The following is an 18,014-nucleotide window of genomic DNA, read 5'->3' as shown; positions in this document are numbered from 1 at the left end:
CTCTTTATCAAATTGGAATTATTTTTAAACTCGACCACTTGTACATCGCAGTTCTGAGAAGTTGAATTGTCACACTTTTACTCAGGAAATTGCAATTGGTAAGGCCACAATAGGCATCGAGCGTACTTAGCTTTAGTGCGGTTGATTCGATACAGAAAGCTATTATGAATCAAGATCTCATTCCGCGCAGACGTTGCAGCTACATTCTAAAGCGAGGACGAGGAAGGGAGCTTTGAATTTTGCTAAAGAATAAGATTATGGAATCTGTTGAACTAACTTACAATTGAACTTTTAAAAATTTCGAATTTCATACGTTGACTGCTAGTAAGTTAAAAGACTGCAAGTATTGCTCATGTTTATTTTAGAATGAAAACGTAAAAGCATTATGTTAAAGAGAGTGCTTTGAATTCAGGATTGGCTTTTAGCTATATCCGCGTGGAATAACTCATTTCAATTAATTTCAATAAAATAAAGATTTGTTTTGGTATGGTTTGAAGTGGAAACAGAAATGACTGTGTTCATCTATATGCTAAAAAATAATATGATTTTAAAGCAAAATTTATCCTTTTTGTGAAGGCGTGATAGTAATGTACTTCATATTGAGAAGCTAAGTAAGGCCTTGTTCGCAATTCATCGAAAAATTTGGTTTGGTATTTGCAAAACATTTGAAAATTTTGTATCAACGAATTTTCTGTTTTTGTAATAGCGTTCGGACTTGAGACGTGCAAATTATTTGGGTAACTACAAATGTTAATCAATCGAAAAAGATACCGAGATTTCATGAAGATTTCGTGACAGTGCGATTTTTTTTATGTCGTTTCTGGTCAAGGACTGATCGCAAAGCAAAATGCCCCCGAAAAATGTTTTAATCGTCCTTCTTTGCCGTTTTCTTGCCATATAAAACCTGATTGTGGCTAGTCAACAAATACTTTTGATTTTGTTGGGAAGGATTCGGCTTTTACGGATCATGGAGACTCAGTCGTTCAGGAAACGTAGACGCCGCCGTCGACCTGTGGAATCCTGGTTTGAAATCGTAACTTCCCTGAAGCCTTTTTCCGTTGACATTTGAGAATGGGGAGAGAGTCGTTCGACAAGTTTCTTACGCAACGTTCAATTACGAAATATGATGATCAGTTGAAGAATATTTGTCAAGGGACAATAGGTTCAGTTCCGAGTACGATATATGGCACGCAACAATAATGTAATAACAAGCAGTTACCCATTTTAACTATTATTTAATTAGTTTTACATTGTCTAATTTACTTAGGTTAAAGATTAAGTTAAGCAGTTCATAAAGCAGGCTTACAATCCTTCATGCCGTGTAAGTGTTCGTCGTCTTGATCAACTTCCAATTCCAACATCCGCCGACTGAAGACCACAGCGCTTGGCTTTCTTGATTTATCGCATTCTTTCCTTGTACAAAAACTCTACCGGAGGACTCCATAGTAAACTCTGTATTCTTTATCTTCTTTCTCTCTCGAATATCGTCTTCTTCATCTCTTTCTTCTCTCCGGATATCGCAAGGTCAAAAGGTCATAGCCTCGTCATATCATAGCTTCCAAAAGTTCAGTCAGCAAGCCACGAGGGTAAGCCCTCGGGCAAATCTCTTTTGTACTTCTCACAAGCCAGATTTTATACATTTACTTTAGTTATCTAGAATGGTCTATTACTATTTATAGCGTATTACAAGTTGTACTATTTTTGGAAACTGCTGAGTCACATGAAAGAAGTTTCTGGAATATTACAGATTATAGATAATTCTAGAAAAGTCTGGGATTGCGTGACAGATTCAATAAAAATAATTCGATCCTCGTAACAATGTTCTCATCTTTTCATCGGTTTGAGAATTTTTTAAAATACTCTCGTCGTTACGTGAACATAAATTGAGAATAGGTGATAGTTTGATGAACGACTCTGAATCTCCTGTCATTTCTAACGTGATAATTTTAAACGAACGTGAGCCGCAACCTTGTTGGCACTACCAGTTACCATGAAGTTTGAACAGTTTAGTTTTCAAGTAATACTACAATCCAAGCCATTAAACGAATGTGAGTTTACAGTTGCAGTCCACTTTGTTTGGTATTTCAGCTTGTCCCCTACTAAAAGACTTTTTGAAAATATATGTTTTCCATGATGGGCCTTATGCAAGTCTACGTCGGAATAAAAAGCTTCACGCTCAAGCGTCACTTTCAAGGTGTGGATTGATTAATTTTACGTATGATGCACGATCCTCGCGGTAGATAGCGCTATTTAAGCAATAGCGAAAATCAGACCTGAAAAAAATCAGGCCTGTACGGGATTCGAACCACTGACCTATTGCGATAGCGCTATTGCATAAATAGCGCTATCTACTGCGAAGTATCGTGCATCATACGTATTTAATACCGCAGTTCAAAATATATGAACTTCATATATTCATTGTATCTGATTTATCATCACAGGTTTATTACGAATCAACTTAACGGCCTGCTCCCAGTTGGCTTGTTAGCTCAATTGGTAGAGCGCTGCACTAGTATCGCAGAGGTCAGTGGTTCGAGTCCCGTACAGGCCTGATTTTTTTCAGGTCTGATTTTCGCTATTGCTTAAATAGCGCTATCTACTGCGAGGATCGTGCATCATACGTATCTAATACCGCAGTTCAAAATATATGAACTTCATATATTTCATTGTATCTGACTGTTTGTTTGTATTCGTGGGCGAAGGAGATGGCAGATATTGAAGTTTTGTCAAGTGAATCCTCTTCTGAACGAAGCGAAGTTGTCTCCAGTAGCGAAGAGGAAGATGGTGCCGTAAAATGGGGTTGACAGGCCTACACGACTCCCCAGCGTGTGTTTAGAGTAGCCTATTCAAAGTTTAGCCCTCACGAGTATGTCTTTGAGCGACCGCCCTCTTTTGTAAGATACGAGCGGCGGATTTTTGTATAGTTCGCTCAGTAGTGGTTGTGTTTCTATTAAATGCCAGCTTTTCATGAGAATATGCTTTTTGTGTGGCACTGAGTACGCACATCAGGGATTGCGTCTTTTTCGAATCGTTCGCCTTTGTAGATGTACAGCCATTTTTTTTTTTACTGTCTCGATCGTTAAGTTGTCTTGATTGCTTTCAGCTTGCGCAACGAGCGCTGATTCGATCGTACTACAGTTCTTAGTGTTCAGTGTTCCAGCCGTTTTGGCTCGTTTTCTTTTCTTTATTTCGGTATTAAAACGACCGATTTCACGTTCATAGAAGCACATGATCGCCTTTACTGTTTCTTGCTCCGCGTTGTTAAGGATTTGCTTTATCTTATTTTTTAAATCCTCGTCTGCTCTTATTTTGGCCCTCGCCCTATATTGTAGGGATTCTGGGCATGTTCTGCTGGGCATTTTGTACAGAGGGATTTGTTCGTTATCCTCAGACTTGCCGAGTAGATTATCTTCAGTGGCGGTGTCGTATGAGGCTTTCATGTTTTCTTCATTCTCTGAATGGCATTGCTTTGGTCCGGGGCGTTTAGTAGCCCATCTGCCGTTATAATGTCTTTCGACATTTTCTGTAGATGGTCAGGCAAGACCGCGGTTTCGATCCTAATCTTGTGGATCTCGTCAGTTGCCGATTAACTAAATAGACTGGTAGAGATTCGTTGTCGGTATCAGTCGGGAATTTTGCTCCCTATCCAGGCGAACCTCTCGCAGATGGCCAAGATGCCGATATGGCCGCCGATGAAGAAGACGAGGATGGTATTTTGCCCGAAATCCTCTTTTTCGGCTTCCCAACATGCAAGCCACACCCCATGCTTTTACCCTTCTTTCACAGAAGTACACAACCAGTGAAGTCACAGGGCTGTTTTGGCCGCGCCAAGATGGCCACCAATTTGGATCTCAGCCGGTCGACTTCGAATTGTTAAAAATGTACTTTCCGCTAAGCGTTGGCCCAAAAAAAGTACACAGCGTTTGCAAATAACGTTCAAACTCTATTATATTAACAAAGATTTAGTAATACATAGACAGGTAAAAACCAAACCACAGCTGGTTAATCAACAGTGCGTAGTGTACCAATTTAAATGTAACCCGTGCGATACAGGGAGCTATGTTGGTTACAAACGTGGGCATTTATATACCCGCGTGGATAGCCATAAGAGCACGTCATCTTCAGTACGCAAGCACTACGACAACGACCACGCGGGTGCTGCCCCTGAGGACCTTCTTAGCTGTTTCAAAGTTCTCAAGAAGTGCATGAACAAATTCGATTGTCTTGTCAACGAGATGCTTTACATCAAACAATTAACACCGAGTTTGAACGTGCAAACGGATTCTATCCGTGCTAAAGTATTTGTGTAGCTACCTCCCCTATGCAAATTAGATGTAACTCTTGAACTCGCATTTGTTAATTTTATTTTCATTCGTACCCTTGATAATGGCGTTATGAAGTCGCCGAAACGTCGGGATATTATAAACTCTATTATATTGCAAAAATCTCGGATATGAAAATTACGTTTCAGTAGCACTTTAATTCTCAATCAGTGGAGTTTGACATTTTATCAAGCTCTAGGGTTTGATATTTCGTCAAAGTATAGTGGAAAAGCCTCTGTCCAGTGTTTCATTGGGGTTTCTAAACGCACACATGTGGCCAAATTGGCGTATTGTGATTGGTTTGTAACTTGATGAATTTTTAATGAGTTTGTGAAGGGTTTGCTCGCACACTCTCACTTGTGTTTCCTCCAAAATGTTTTCAAAAAATGCCTAGCTGTGGATTTATTTTTATCAGACAGACATTGTCTATTATTACCATAAATTTAGTACGGCTTTTTTAAAATTTCCTTCATTTTAGCTTTTTGTGCCTGCAAATCGAAAACGAGCACGGTAACTATCATTATCTCTAGCTGAATTAGATACAGTGTATTAAGATTCATTTTCCGCAGTTGTTTCTAAAAACTTCCAGAAGTCGAGAGCCCTCTTAAATTTTCAAAACTCACATGTAAATAAAATAAATAAATAAATACGTAAACTGAAGCTCCCTCTTGGGGGCTTTTCAGCCATAATGTAAACTAACTAAGTGCTTAAAAATCTCCACTGGCAGGAAGCAGACTAGTTGGCTATTTACAGAGCGCAGCCGAGAAGCTGAAGTAGGAGCAACCGAGAACAAATCCCATGAGTGGCAGGGTAGAGGATTCGAGCCCGGGATACCGGATTACAACTCCAGCACCTTAACCACTTGGCCACGCCGCGTTGCATCTGAATCAGACGCTTTTATTGTATTTCGTTTTCCTTTTTCTTTCTTTTTCTTTCTTGTATTTTGGATTTTGGTCGAAGAAAGCTCAAACCTTTTTTTTTCGGATAGTGCCGCCATCTTTCTGAAACCTACATTTGATATCTTATCTTTCACAAACATCTGCACTTTTATTTTCGAATAACAAATGATTAATGATTTTTTCTGGGGAAGCTGACATTGTGACATAAAAAAGTATCCCCTAGGGGTCTCAGAGCTCCATTGTAATATATAAACAAGAAGATAACCGACTTAAGTTTAATATTCCGAGATAATAGCACTACGTCAACCTAATAGCTTATTTCTTTACTATTATGTCCACCTGCTGTAGTTAACGTAGGAAAAATGTATTCAGTTTATTTAACCGAAAAGAAAAGCTTACAATCAGCTTATTACGTGGCGACACAGATGCCTACCTCCTCCTTTCAGGTTTACATATGATATGAAAATACAAAAGAAAATTTTTTTCACGTATCTGGATCTTGAGCTGGATCTGGATTCCGCACGCCAGTGACCTCCTCAGCGAGGTTAAATACGACAGCATCTACATTAAAAAAAAATCAACGGTTTACCATAGAATCCTTCATCCAACAAAGATGCACTTCTGTACGTATGATGCACGATCCTTCGCAGTAGATAGCGCTATTTATGCAATAGCGCTATCTAGACAATGGCTAATTATCTACCAAGAAGTTGTCCGTGGTGTAATATAATTCCCCCATAGACATCAATCCAGCTCCAGCTGGCCATAAAATACAACAGCGTCCAGTTAGAGAAAAGATTTAACCGTTTACAGTAGCATTCCACTTATCCAACAGAGATTGCCCCCCCCCCCCTGTAAAGACGGACAATGGCTAATTATTTATCAAGAGATCGTCCGTGGTGCAATAAAACTCCCTCTAAATATCCTTTCAGCTCCAGTTGGCTGTAAAACATAACAAAGTCCAGTTTGAAAAGAATATTTACTGTGTCTAATAGAATCCCGCTGATCGAAAATCGATGCACCCCTGTCAGGAACGACAATGGCTAATAATCTGCTTGGAGGTTGTCCGTGGGATATTATTATTCACTCTAAACAACCTTTTAGCCTTAGTTAGCCGTTGGCAACCTGCTCTGAACAAAAGTGCTTTACACCTCAAAAGAAGACTAATCGAAGCCAGTTTTAAAAACCACGAGTACTTTTAACCAGGTATGTAAGTAACTTCTCTGCAGCTTATTGTAAAGTCGCTTTTTCAAATTAGAATTAAACTGTGCCAGGAGAAGTTAAGCGAAAACCCGTGCCTCATTAGAATTGGTTCACCATCTTTCTTCTTCCTGCAAAAGGTTTAATAAGCTGTAAAATAAAAAGAAAGAAAAGCTAAAGAGACTTAAGTTGTAATCCGCCGTTTCCGTTTCAATACACAATTATTAAGAGCTTGTCCACGAGAAAACCGAGTACAACTGGGCAGGAACGATAATACTCAATTCATCGATATGGCTTAAACTTGGCTTAAAGGTATCCGGTCAGTTCGCCATAATAAAGAAACTCGCCACCACAAAAGTCACCACCACTCGAAGAGAAATCGCCATCGGTGGCGATTTCGCTTAAACGTTACGTGTAGCCTCTCGTGCGAAACTTTAATAAAATGAAAGCTAAGATGTAGTAGTAAAGGGAGTTAGAAGTTAGGTATGCCGTCTCAATAATGGAAAGTTATAGAAATGAAACATGTTGATATAACAAAGGTTATGATCAGTTGGCGAACAACAAAACCAGAGTGATATTCGCCGAGTGATATAAGCGATTTCCGCCGATATGAATGAAATCCTATGTAACTTACATCACATAAATGCTAACAAGTCGAAGTATAATGCGAATTTAAGCGAAGTTTACTCAAACCTTAAACTAGAGGTGTTAAAAACTATGCTAGCCTTCTCAGCAATATTAAGAGTACCAAGAATGTAACTACCTCTGCATTAATGAACACTACATGGGGCAGTGGTGAAATTAATTATAAGGCCTGAAAAAAAAAATCCAGGCCTCTTGGTACGGGATTTGAACCCATGACCTCTGCGAATATCTTCACTTGAAAATACAAACCAGACTATTCACTATTGGCAACATACTGCATTCAAAATATTGAAGGGCACTGAAAATGGAGGGGTCATCTTCTCAGAGGTATTGGTTCAAAACAAATCTGTTGAGTCGTTTAAGTACAATCCATCCGTGCCAAAATACAGGAAACTACTTCCGAACCTTTCAATCATTTGAACCAAATTAAGGCCTTAAAACATGATCAACTTATCGGTCCGCAAAATATTAGCCACTCATCTCCAGAAAACCACAAATTGTAGTTACCACTCCAGAAAATCTTTTATTTTCCGCTTCAGAAGAGTCCGTCCTCAGTAAGGGCTTAAATAATGTTCTCATTTCTAAAACGACGGACGAATTCTCAGTTAAACAAGAAGAAGAGAAATTCCTTCGCCGTGTTCAGTTAAATGCGTTTTTTCATGACAACTTGAAGAGGATGATTCTAACACCTCGAACAGAAACACTTTCGAAATACTTCAAGTTCCAAAGTCTAAATGGACTTCCCTATAAGGCCAGTTCGCATCATAAGATTTTTTCATCAAAAATGTCGCCACGATATTAACAAACTTAAATTCAAACGTATCACCAAATTTTCCAATCTTTCTTCAGAAGAGTGGTCAGCGCTAAAAATCCTAAAAATCGCAGACATTGTCGGCCCATTGTCTCGGCTTGCAATTGTCCCATCGAACTTATTTCCAGCTATTTATACAAAATTATGGCTCCCATCGTCAACACTTTACCATCATATATTAAAGACAGCCAACATGCTCTTCATATTTTCGCGATTTTAATTTCCTTGGCCAAGACAAACTTCTTTTCACTATGGATATTACATCTCTTTACATTATCATTCCCTATGGCGAAGGTCCTCAATTCTGGCCCTCAAACATTTTTTTTTTATCAACGCACTGTTAAGGAACCTAGATCTGAAAAACCACTTTGCCTAGCTGAACTAGTGCTTACGCTCAATTGTTTTTCATACGGGGTCAACTTTTTCAAAGAAACTACTGGCGTAGCCATGGGTACCAAAATGGGACTCAGCTATGCCGATCTTTTTGTAAGTTTTGTCGAACAACAATTTTCATCTAATACAACGGCCCCAAACCTGAACTCTACGGTCGCTGCATTGACGACTGCATTGGCGCTACTTCCTCAATCAGAGAGGAGCTAACTCAATTCATAACCGCAGTCAATTCTTTTCACTCGGCTCTAAAATATACCTGGGAAATTTCCGACAATTCTTTATCCTCTTTAGACATCAAAGTTTCAATTGAAGGCAACGGTTTATGCATTAGTGTGTGTTACAAACCACAGACTCACGCAGTTACTTGTTGTATTCATCTTCGCCTCCATTTCATGTCAAGAATTCCATTCTTTTTTCTCAATTTCTTAGACTTCGTTGTTTATGTAGTGATGAATCCAATTTTTTTCCACAAATGGTGGTTACCACAACGTGGTTACCCTGTTTCTGTCACCACCGCGCCCAACTTATTGATCGACAGTGAGCACAACAAACGTCACATAAGGAAAATTCCGACTGCATTCCATTCACCCTCACATTTCACCTCCACAATCACTCAGTTATATCCATTATTCTTAAAAATTTAAATTGCCTCAAAACGATCCAGAGACTGGTAATGTCTTTTTACAACCCCCGTATGAAATTAAACCTCACTAAGACCTGGGAGATGGTGGTGCATGGTAGAATTTCCAAACCACTGCCACCTCTGGTACAGAGAATTGAACGGAAAAGCTGGTTGTAATTGTTGGCATAAATTTCCAGGAAAATCCATCGGACCGGGACCTTCCTGTTGACAATTTGCTACGCAAAGCTAGTAGTCGTTTATATATTCTACGCGTTTGTAAATATTTTGGATATCTTAAAGAGCAACTGACTAAATTATTCGATCTCTTAATTATGTCCCTGTTTTTATATGGAATTGAGATTTGGGGAGCGGCATATCAAGGTAAATACCTTGATCACATTGACAGGTTTTTTAGGCGAGCGTTTAGGTTTGGTTACACCAACAACCTGTATGTAATAGCTGAAGTTATAAGAAACCGAGACAGTAAGCTATAGAAATTATCACAGATACTCCTTCCCACCCCCTTTATCAACTATTACCTCCTAAGAAACAAAGCTTTTTGCGAAACAGAGGACATGATTTTATTTTACTTGCTGTTAAAACAGAACGCTTTAAGAGATCCTTTATTAATAGGTGTCTTTTTAACTTTATTTAATTGTACTTGATCTTAAATTAATTGTTTGTAGTCACACGTATGCTGTGACTACATGAATGAATAAATGAATAAAGACTCTTAATTTCAACTTAGTGGATATAACCAAAAGACTTATTCATAGGTTTCTTTCTTGAAGAAAGAAACCATCGATTGTCTTGTTACAGAGATGCGATCTCTCTAAGTAGCTCAGTGGCTTTACCGAAAGACTGATGACATACTGCAGAGATACTTTGTTTAGTTTGCATAATTCTTGATGAAACGATATTTTTTCTGATACGCCTTTCTCAGCCGAGACTCTGAACTTAATATTAACTCCCTTGCTTAATTGCGTAAATGCTTACTGAAATATACAAACAAATATATTCAAAACATCATTCGCTGATACCAGAGCCTGCAATGGTTTTAACTTGTGTTTATCTTATACAAGTTCTTTTTTTTATCGAACCAACAGAAGATTTGCGGTTCAGGTAGAAGCTCTGATCCTGATCAGTCATGTTTTTAGGTCCTAGCGGCGTTTAAACTAAAGAGCAAGGAAAAAGAAGAGAAAAATCATCTCGTGTCACATTTAAAATGAAAACGTGTATAGGAAGTGTACAGCCCGTACACTGGAACCTAAAAACAGTAATCACTCGAATTATGATTCGTCAAAGAACGATCTTCCTCGGTTCATTTTGAGGAAATATCAACAACCACATGCATAAATCGCCCAAAATAAGCGATATTTTTGAAAAGAATATTTTGACACCCAATGCGGACTATACCCGATGGCGCAAGGGAAGCCGTGAAAAAGGTTTTAATTCCCTGTGTGCACGCATAGCGAATAAAGAGAAAGAGCAGTAGTCATGTGAATAGAAAAGCTTACTGAATGAGTTTATTAAAGTCAGACTGGACGGGATGTTATCTGACTGCTGATCATGAGGCATGAACTACTTTACCTTCGGTCTCTATATCACGACGCAGAGACAAATATTTTTCCTTCTGCCCCTCTTGCAGTCAAAAATATCATTTCATAATTTTGTTATGAAAAGAAACGAGTTTTGAAAGACTATAAATCATAGTCTCCTTATTAAGATTGTGACAAGGATGTCTTGTTTTGAATTTCAGGCAAACGGGATATTTTTTCATGCATTTCAGCTAAAGGATTTTAGGATAAATCCTCTGGTGGCATATTTAAAAGAAGTCAGTTTAAAATCCGGTATCGTGTTACATTGCTGCAGCGTTGCAGCGTTATTCATTTTAACGTGGACCAAGTTTAAACAAAACATTTCGTTTCCAAAGGTCTCTCCATCGATCTTGAAAAGTAAAGGAATATTGCAATACTTCCTCGGGTAAGTCCAAAGCGCACGTGTCTTCTGGTCCTAGTGTTGTCTAAAGATGAGATGATTTTCATCAGCGTTGATATGTTAGACAAATATTTTGCAGTATTGTAGATTAAAATAACTTTTACATTTGAATCAGGAAGAGGAGCTAATGCCTGAAATAGATATTTGTCAAAAAATTAAAAACGTGAACAAAGGATTTCAAGGAAAAAACATTGTGTATTTTTTACAACAGCTGTTTGGAAAGCCTATATCAAAGTTGTGTCCATCGGCCATGAGGTTCTCAATGTGGTTAACGGTTAGCCTTAAAGGAGCCAAAAAAACTAGCCTTTAGGCGTAAAAGTTGACAAAAATTAACCGTTAGTTGTAAACAAAAAGTTAAACGTAAAAAATGGTAAAAATTTCTTTTGTCTTCAATGCCATTTTGGGTTAACTGTTAGCACCAATAAGACAAAAATTTTCTCGTTCCTTTAGATTCAAAAATTAATATTTTCAAAGTTGTGTTATAATGAAATATGAATAGAAACGCGGTTTGAAAGTCCAACATTTTCTGAGATATTCTCTCAGAATATAAAACGTTGTATTAACATTGTAACAAGGATATCATGTTTTGACTTTTGGCCAAGAGTGGTCTTAGGAAGTCTGCTGGTTGCTTTGAGAAACGTTTAAAGAAAAGTTATCTTGTTACATGGTTACACCACTCGAACATCTTGTGGCCTTTATAAAGTTATTAAGCTATTTACTTCCAATGATCTCTTTATCGATCTTGAAAAGTGAGAAGAGACTGATATTCACTCAGATAAGTTCAAATGGTTCTAGAGAAGGTGAAAAGCGTACTATTTTGAAAGAGTAGCTTAATGTTTTGATCAAGAAAAAGAGCTGCTAATACGTAAGGGAATGGGCCTTATGGAAATCAGTTTACTTTACACTTATCGATGTCTGCCTTTTTTTGTCACTTTTTTGTTCGCTGTACCAAGCAAAAATGTTTCTGCCACTCAGCATTTGCCTTGAGAAAGCTCTGACAACTTCTAATTGGGGAAATACATAAATCTTTTGATTTTACCTTAGACGAACTTACCGTGCCTTATCGACCCGTGTCGTAGCTCACTCCTTTTCGAATCATGCTTTATTTTGTTGTATGCGTGTGACTGATCATACGTCATACGAGTGTGCGATATGTCATACTGCACAAAACAAAACCAAAAAATAGGGGCTTTTGCAGTATTGTACTCCCTATTTTCTGTTAACGGCCATATATTTGTATCACTATGTACTCAAAATTCACAATTTCATTGCAGGAGAGATTAACCGCGATGGCGCTCCAAGCGTTCTTTCATTTACCAGTTTTCCTCTTCCAGCTGGTATTGTTTCATTTAGTAGTTACTCAGTACCACAGTTATACGCGCGAAGTCTCCATCTCTGGGATGATGCTTCAGAAACACATCTTTAAAACAATAACTGGAGCAGCATTCGGTGATGCGTGTTTGCTGGAGTGTTATCGTGACGTCAGATGCCAAAGCTTTAACTATGTATTTACCCAAGACAAGTGTGAGCTGAGTGACCGCACGAAGGAAGCCAGGCCTGAAGATTTTGTAGCCAACTCTGAGAGATATTACTTCAGGCGAGATATGAAGAGAGGTGAGCGTTTAGGTTCTTTTATTCGGCTAACTGTCTTAGGCCCAGTTCAAACGTCGAATTTCACATGTGCCGAACTTAACACCTATTTTAGTCGACTAAAATAGTTAAATACAGCATTTGATTCAAACGTCGAATTAACTCTGTCGAGTTTAACTCTGTTCGCTGTCAATATTCCCGGGCGCACCACCGTGTTTGCTAGATCGACCATGACGAAGACGTCTATTGAGCGTTTGCTTAATTACTGCTTTTGTTCAGCTGTTTGTTTTTGTCTTCGTCATCTTGGCTTTTCGTCAGGATACTCTGACTTGAGTCACGTTCCATCATTTGATTGAAACACGACTCGCAATATGCCACAGATTTTCCTACTTTCCACCCAGGAGTGCCCTCTTCGTTTTCAAAAACCGAACACCTCATAGAGAAGTAATTACCGCGCGTCAAACAACTATATATTGTCTTTGCATAGCAAGAACTACGAATTCCTTTGTCTCCCACCATTTTTTGTGCTGTTTTGGCTTTTTGGCGCATGGCATTAACAGAATTCCTGGCGAGTTGTGGGTAATAAATGAATCATAATAATTTCCCATAATTCATGCATTAAGTAGGGCACATGTGAGATGCGACATTTGAATCAAAGTCGAACCTAAGTCGAATCTTCGACTGTTTCAATCGCAGATATGGCGAGAGTCGCATTTAATTTAAAACAGTCGAATTTAATTGATTCAAACGTCGTACTTCACATGCATTTAACTCTCGCATTAAGTTCGGCACATATGAAATTCGACGTTTGAACCGGGCCTAAGAGGGGAAAGACATCATGTTTTTTTTTCCTTCCTTATTTTCTAGCTCATCTCGGTGCCATTCCAGAGCTGCCTGCAGACTCATGTAAGGAAATCAAGTCGAGTGAAGGTGGACAAGCGGTCAGCGGATTATACTGGTTGAATTTCATCAAACCTGACACTCCTGTCTTGGCTCACTGTGACATGAAGACCGAAGGTAAAGTAAAAAAGTTAAACAAAACGGATATGCACTAAAAAAGGGTTCCTCTGCTGGAAAACACTATTAATTTGTTAAAGTGCCACCAACTCCCATAATTCTTTTCGATAAAATAAATCTCTTTATCCTTCTGACATGAAAGTCGAAAATATTAATGTCGCATCTATTTCTTCGCAGTTGTGGTTGTTTTTCTTTGACAGAGACTAACTTAATTGACAAGTGCTTCATGAATAATGTATAATTTCGCTTTAAACGATGTGGATAATCATTGACAGATGCTAACGAATGTAACGCCTCCATTGGCGTTTGTGATGTGAACGCTGACTGCAAAAACATTCTGGGATCGTATCAGTGCTCTTGCAGAGCCGGTTTTTCTGGAGATGGACATACCTGCAAAGGTGGGAAGAAATATTATCAGAAAACGTACAGTGCTCACGAAGCAATGCTGTTGCTAATTAGGTGTTATTTCTCTGAACTTTTGCCGACTATTACTTCATAATAAACATGATCTGAAACTGTTAAGTGTTAGCAATTTCTTTTTTTAAATGCAAAATTTCGGTGCGAGTGTTATGAAATTTTCGCATTGTTTTCTTTCGATTTAAAATTCTTGATTTCTATCTTACTGCCAAAAGTTCATTATGCATATCAGCGATAAATGTGTAGAGCTCTCAGTTTATTGTTCAATTGAAGGTATTAAAATTCTTGAGAAAAAACTTCGTTAAAGGTCGCAGAATTGGTCGAGAAAGGAAGAAAAGTGGTATGGCCTTCCTTGTGGGAGGGATGGGTGTTCGTTGAATGGTCCTAAGCAGGGAGACTAAGAAAGAAAAGAAAAACTGCCGATGTTTTAATTTGACAGATATTGACGAATGCAGTGCTTCCCCATCATTTTGTCAAATCAATGCCGACTGCCAAAACACCCTGGGCTCTTATCGCTGTTCCTGCAAACCCGGATTTCTTGGCGATGGACCAACTTGTTACCGTAAGGACATTTGGTTTTTTTTATGGGCAGACAGATTGACTAACTGACTAACTTGTTTTTTCAACACTTGAAATCCAATTTCCATTTTTTTTTTGTGGACGTTTTACCCCAAAACCTCACAGATAGTACGTTCATAGCACACATCAGGCGTTCTATGTATTTTTTTAAATTATTTTTCTAGGTTTTTTGAATCTCAAAACCGATGGGAGAAGAGGACGCTTTGGAATTATACAGAGGTTCACCGCTCCTCGGACTTCCCGCTATCTCATCAAAGCCTGGGGCGCTCGGGGAGGAACACATTCCTACGACTACGGCTACAACCCAGAAACATATTATGGGGGAAAGGGAGCCTTTAGAGAGGGAAAGTTCAGGTTAAATAGTGGAACTGTACTGAATATTGTGGTTGGACAAAGAGGGGGAGACTCGGTGGAAGTGAAAGGTGGAAATAATACCAAAAAGACAGCAGCTCAACTAGGAGTGTCCGTGGAAGACAATGCTGGCACCGGAGGAGGGGGAGGAAGCTTTGTTTATACTACAGCTGATGTTTTGTTGCTCGTTGCTGGAGGAGGAGGGGGTGCGTCTAGTGGATATAATGGTGTGGATGGTCAGGTGGGATCAAATGGCACCAGCAGTGTGGGAAAAGAATCATCACAAGTTCGAAATGGAGGTACTGGTGGGCAGCCTGGTGAATGTAACACTGCAGGGGGTAACTACCATGGAGGAGTGGGTGCGGGTTGGTTTGGTCAAGGCTGTACCCGACTGGGCTCCTCCCATGGGGAAAGAGGGGGATCACGTGCTCAAGGCTGGATTGGAGGTCAAGCTGGAGGTATGAACAGTGGTAACAACGGAGGACCAGCACCAGGAGCAGTTGGAGGGTTTGGTGGTGGGGGAGGGGGATCAGAAGATAATGGTGCATCAGGTGGAGGTGGAGGGTACTCTGGGGGAGGCAGCGGTATATCTTGGAATCAAGCCGGAGGAGGAGGAGGCTCGTACTGCAGTGGCGAGGATTGTTCCGGTTCGACTGGAGGAAACTCCAATGAAGATGGCCTTGTTCAAATGTGTGAATGGCTGGGCTGATTAAAAAGCATTCTTTAAAACTGCATTTTGTTTTTAAGGACCTATCCGCACTAGCAAACAAAACTAGAAGAGTCCCGAGAAAATCAAAGGCCAAAGTTTGTCTTGACAAATTTTTGTCTCCTCTGTTGCATCCTCACTAAAAGTGCCGAAGCTGTTAAGTCTGCCAAAAATAACACCGATACTATATTTCACTGTAATTTTTTCAATTTAGCTTTTCTTTTCCCTTTGCTTTGAGTGGGCACTTCTGGATCTTGGGCCATATCTACTGCTTCCCGTTGGACTAAGAAAGTGGCCACTGGAAAATCACTCCACGGTTGTATCTTGCCCCGGTTGCAGCCAGTGCCTGATCTGCCCGTAAGACTGACCGCTATAATTTGCCTATGGATTCAAACTCCAATTACCAGGATTCATCTGAAGTTGTTTGAAGTTGTAAAATCTGCGAGTTTTGGCAACGAAAGATAATTAGTGCAATCTTTTGGTAAACTAAACTCAGTTCAATTACCACACTGATGGTGGCGTTTACGACAAGTGGTCGACAAGTTTATCACGGTTTTGTTTATTTAGTTGATTTTTCCATAGTAGTAGTCCCCTCTTCTAACTATGATTTTCCCAAGGTTTTACCCGTGACAAGTTTTGTCGGCGTGCGTTTGAAAATTTGTCCGTTTCGGCCAAAATTTTTCAAGTCGCGACAAACCATCCGCACGTTGTAAAGTGTTAGTGATGACAGAAAATTTGTCTAAATAAACAATTTTGTCGCCAGTGCGGATACGGGCCTGTAAGATCTTAGTGTGCGGAATGTATTCAATCATTAATTAGGGTGTCTCTTTTGTGTTGTTGCTGTTTCTCGTCGTCTACTAGTGCTTTTTCACCGGTTAGTTAGCTTCTGTTGTTTTCCATATCACATACCTTCGTTAATTATTGTTTCTTTCGCAATAATTGGCGTCAATTGCACTTTCAGTAAGTCGTTTTTGCATGCATTAATTTTAGTTTTTCGTGCATATATAAACTTAAGTCTGGTTCACATATGATCGTAGGCGAACGCAGGTGATCGCACTATCGCTGGCACTCAACCCAAGATCGCGAATCGCATATTCACATATGATAGCAGCCGATCGAAGCGATCTGTGACAGCCGAGTCCATGGTTTACCATTCAGCGGCAATACAATGTAACTCCAGTCAACCAACATAAACGCAAAGGACGCTTAATTTTTAATAGGCGTTAACATTCTGCTTCTGTTGTCTTTACTTCAACGGAGAATCGCTGCCAGATCAAAGAAGAAACGTCGCTTCTTGATGCAGAAAGTCTTAAGAAAGAGAGAATTCTTTGCTAAAGCGATTCAACAATCATATTTTCTAATTCTTCCATAAACTGTTCCGTGTCAATTTCACCTTTCATCTTGTCAAAGCACACGCACGTGTAAAAGTTGATAAACAAGTTGTTGTCATGGTACCATGCCGCTTTGATAGCATTATTGGACACATTCCAATCGCATGATCGCAGAAATCTGTTCACATATGATCGCACTCGATCGCAACTGATCGCACGAATAGAACATGGATCGCCTGCGATCGCGGTTGCACACGATCGCAGAGCTGTTCACATATAATCGCAGACGATCGCTGTCGATCGAGGGCGATCGCCTGCGATTGTCTGCGATCATACGTGAACCAGGCTTAAGTTTTCCCTGTTCAGGCCCTTTTTTTTGGTAGTCGCGCTAGTCGCAGTTCGCTTTCACGCGGTTCCTTTATTTTTCATTTCGTCTTTGGACAGCGTTTTTTCGTCGAGCGCAGTTTTGCAGTAATCGTAACAATTAATTTTGGTGTTGAGAAGTTTCGAGTGCCGCAGTCAATAGACCAACAAGACAGTAGATGTAGTTGTAATTGGAGCAGTATTATAAATAAATAAATAAGTAAATAAAACACATAAAAACAAATAGAATCGTATATCATATACAGTACATTACACTATCATTTACATAAGTAACAATTGCATTTATGTTCAAAGGAAAGTTAATGTTCGAAACAAATTTGACATATTTTAGTTCTAAACTCATTCAACGACGTCAATGACCTCAGGTCCTCTGTTAGTTTGTTGCACAAGTTTGCAGAATTGTATCTGAAGGAGCGAAGACCATAAGTGGTTGTATTGACATATGGGATAACTAGTTTCCTTGATCCTCGTAAGTTGTATTCAGTACTCCTCATTTGAAAAAGACCTCGTATGTACTTCGGCATCGTTTCGAAATGAATTGTCTTAAAAACTATTTCCATCATGTCTCGGCACCTAATACCATACAGATCACTGGAATTAATTTTGCTCAGTAGCTCCTGGTAGTGCAGAGACTTCTCATCCAGAACAACCTTGAGCGGCTTTTGTTCAGATGCTATAATTTATTTCCATTTCGAGCCCCCGCAAAAGTGCCAAACTGCTGAGCAATATCTAAAATATGGAACAATAAA

The 18,014-nt window shown here is 39.3% G+C and overlaps 2 protein-coding genes across 4 annotated transcripts in view; both read left to right on the top strand.

Moving 5' to 3' along the window:
- Positions 1–18,014, top strand: part of LOC111345147 (uncharacterized) — a 251,351-nt gene that overhangs the window by 169,275 nt on the left and 64,062 nt on the right. The gene's annotated exons all lie outside the window — the stretch shown is intronic.
- Positions 6,326–17,971, top strand: LOC148739214 (uncharacterized). Its single transcript, XM_088747247.1, has 6 exons — positions 6,326–6,427; positions 12,165–12,504; positions 13,348–13,497; positions 13,773–13,895; positions 14,354–14,476; positions 14,658–17,971. The coding sequence occupies exons 2-6, from the start codon at positions 12,180–12,182 to the stop codon at positions 15,551–15,553; spliced, it is 1,617 nt and encodes a 538-aa protein (XP_088603373.1). The 5' UTR covers positions 6,326–6,427; positions 12,165–12,179; the 3' UTR covers positions 15,554–17,971.

This window comes from Stylophora pistillata, chromosome 2 (genome assembly GCF_964205215.1).
Source record: "Stylophora pistillata chromosome 2, jaStyPist1.2, whole genome shotgun sequence".
NCBI lineage: Eukaryota > Metazoa > Cnidaria > Anthozoa > Scleractinia > Pocilloporidae > Stylophora > Stylophora pistillata.
The sequence above is the reverse complement of the archived record's forward strand: the minus strand, read 5'-3'. Positions and strand labels throughout refer to the sequence as shown.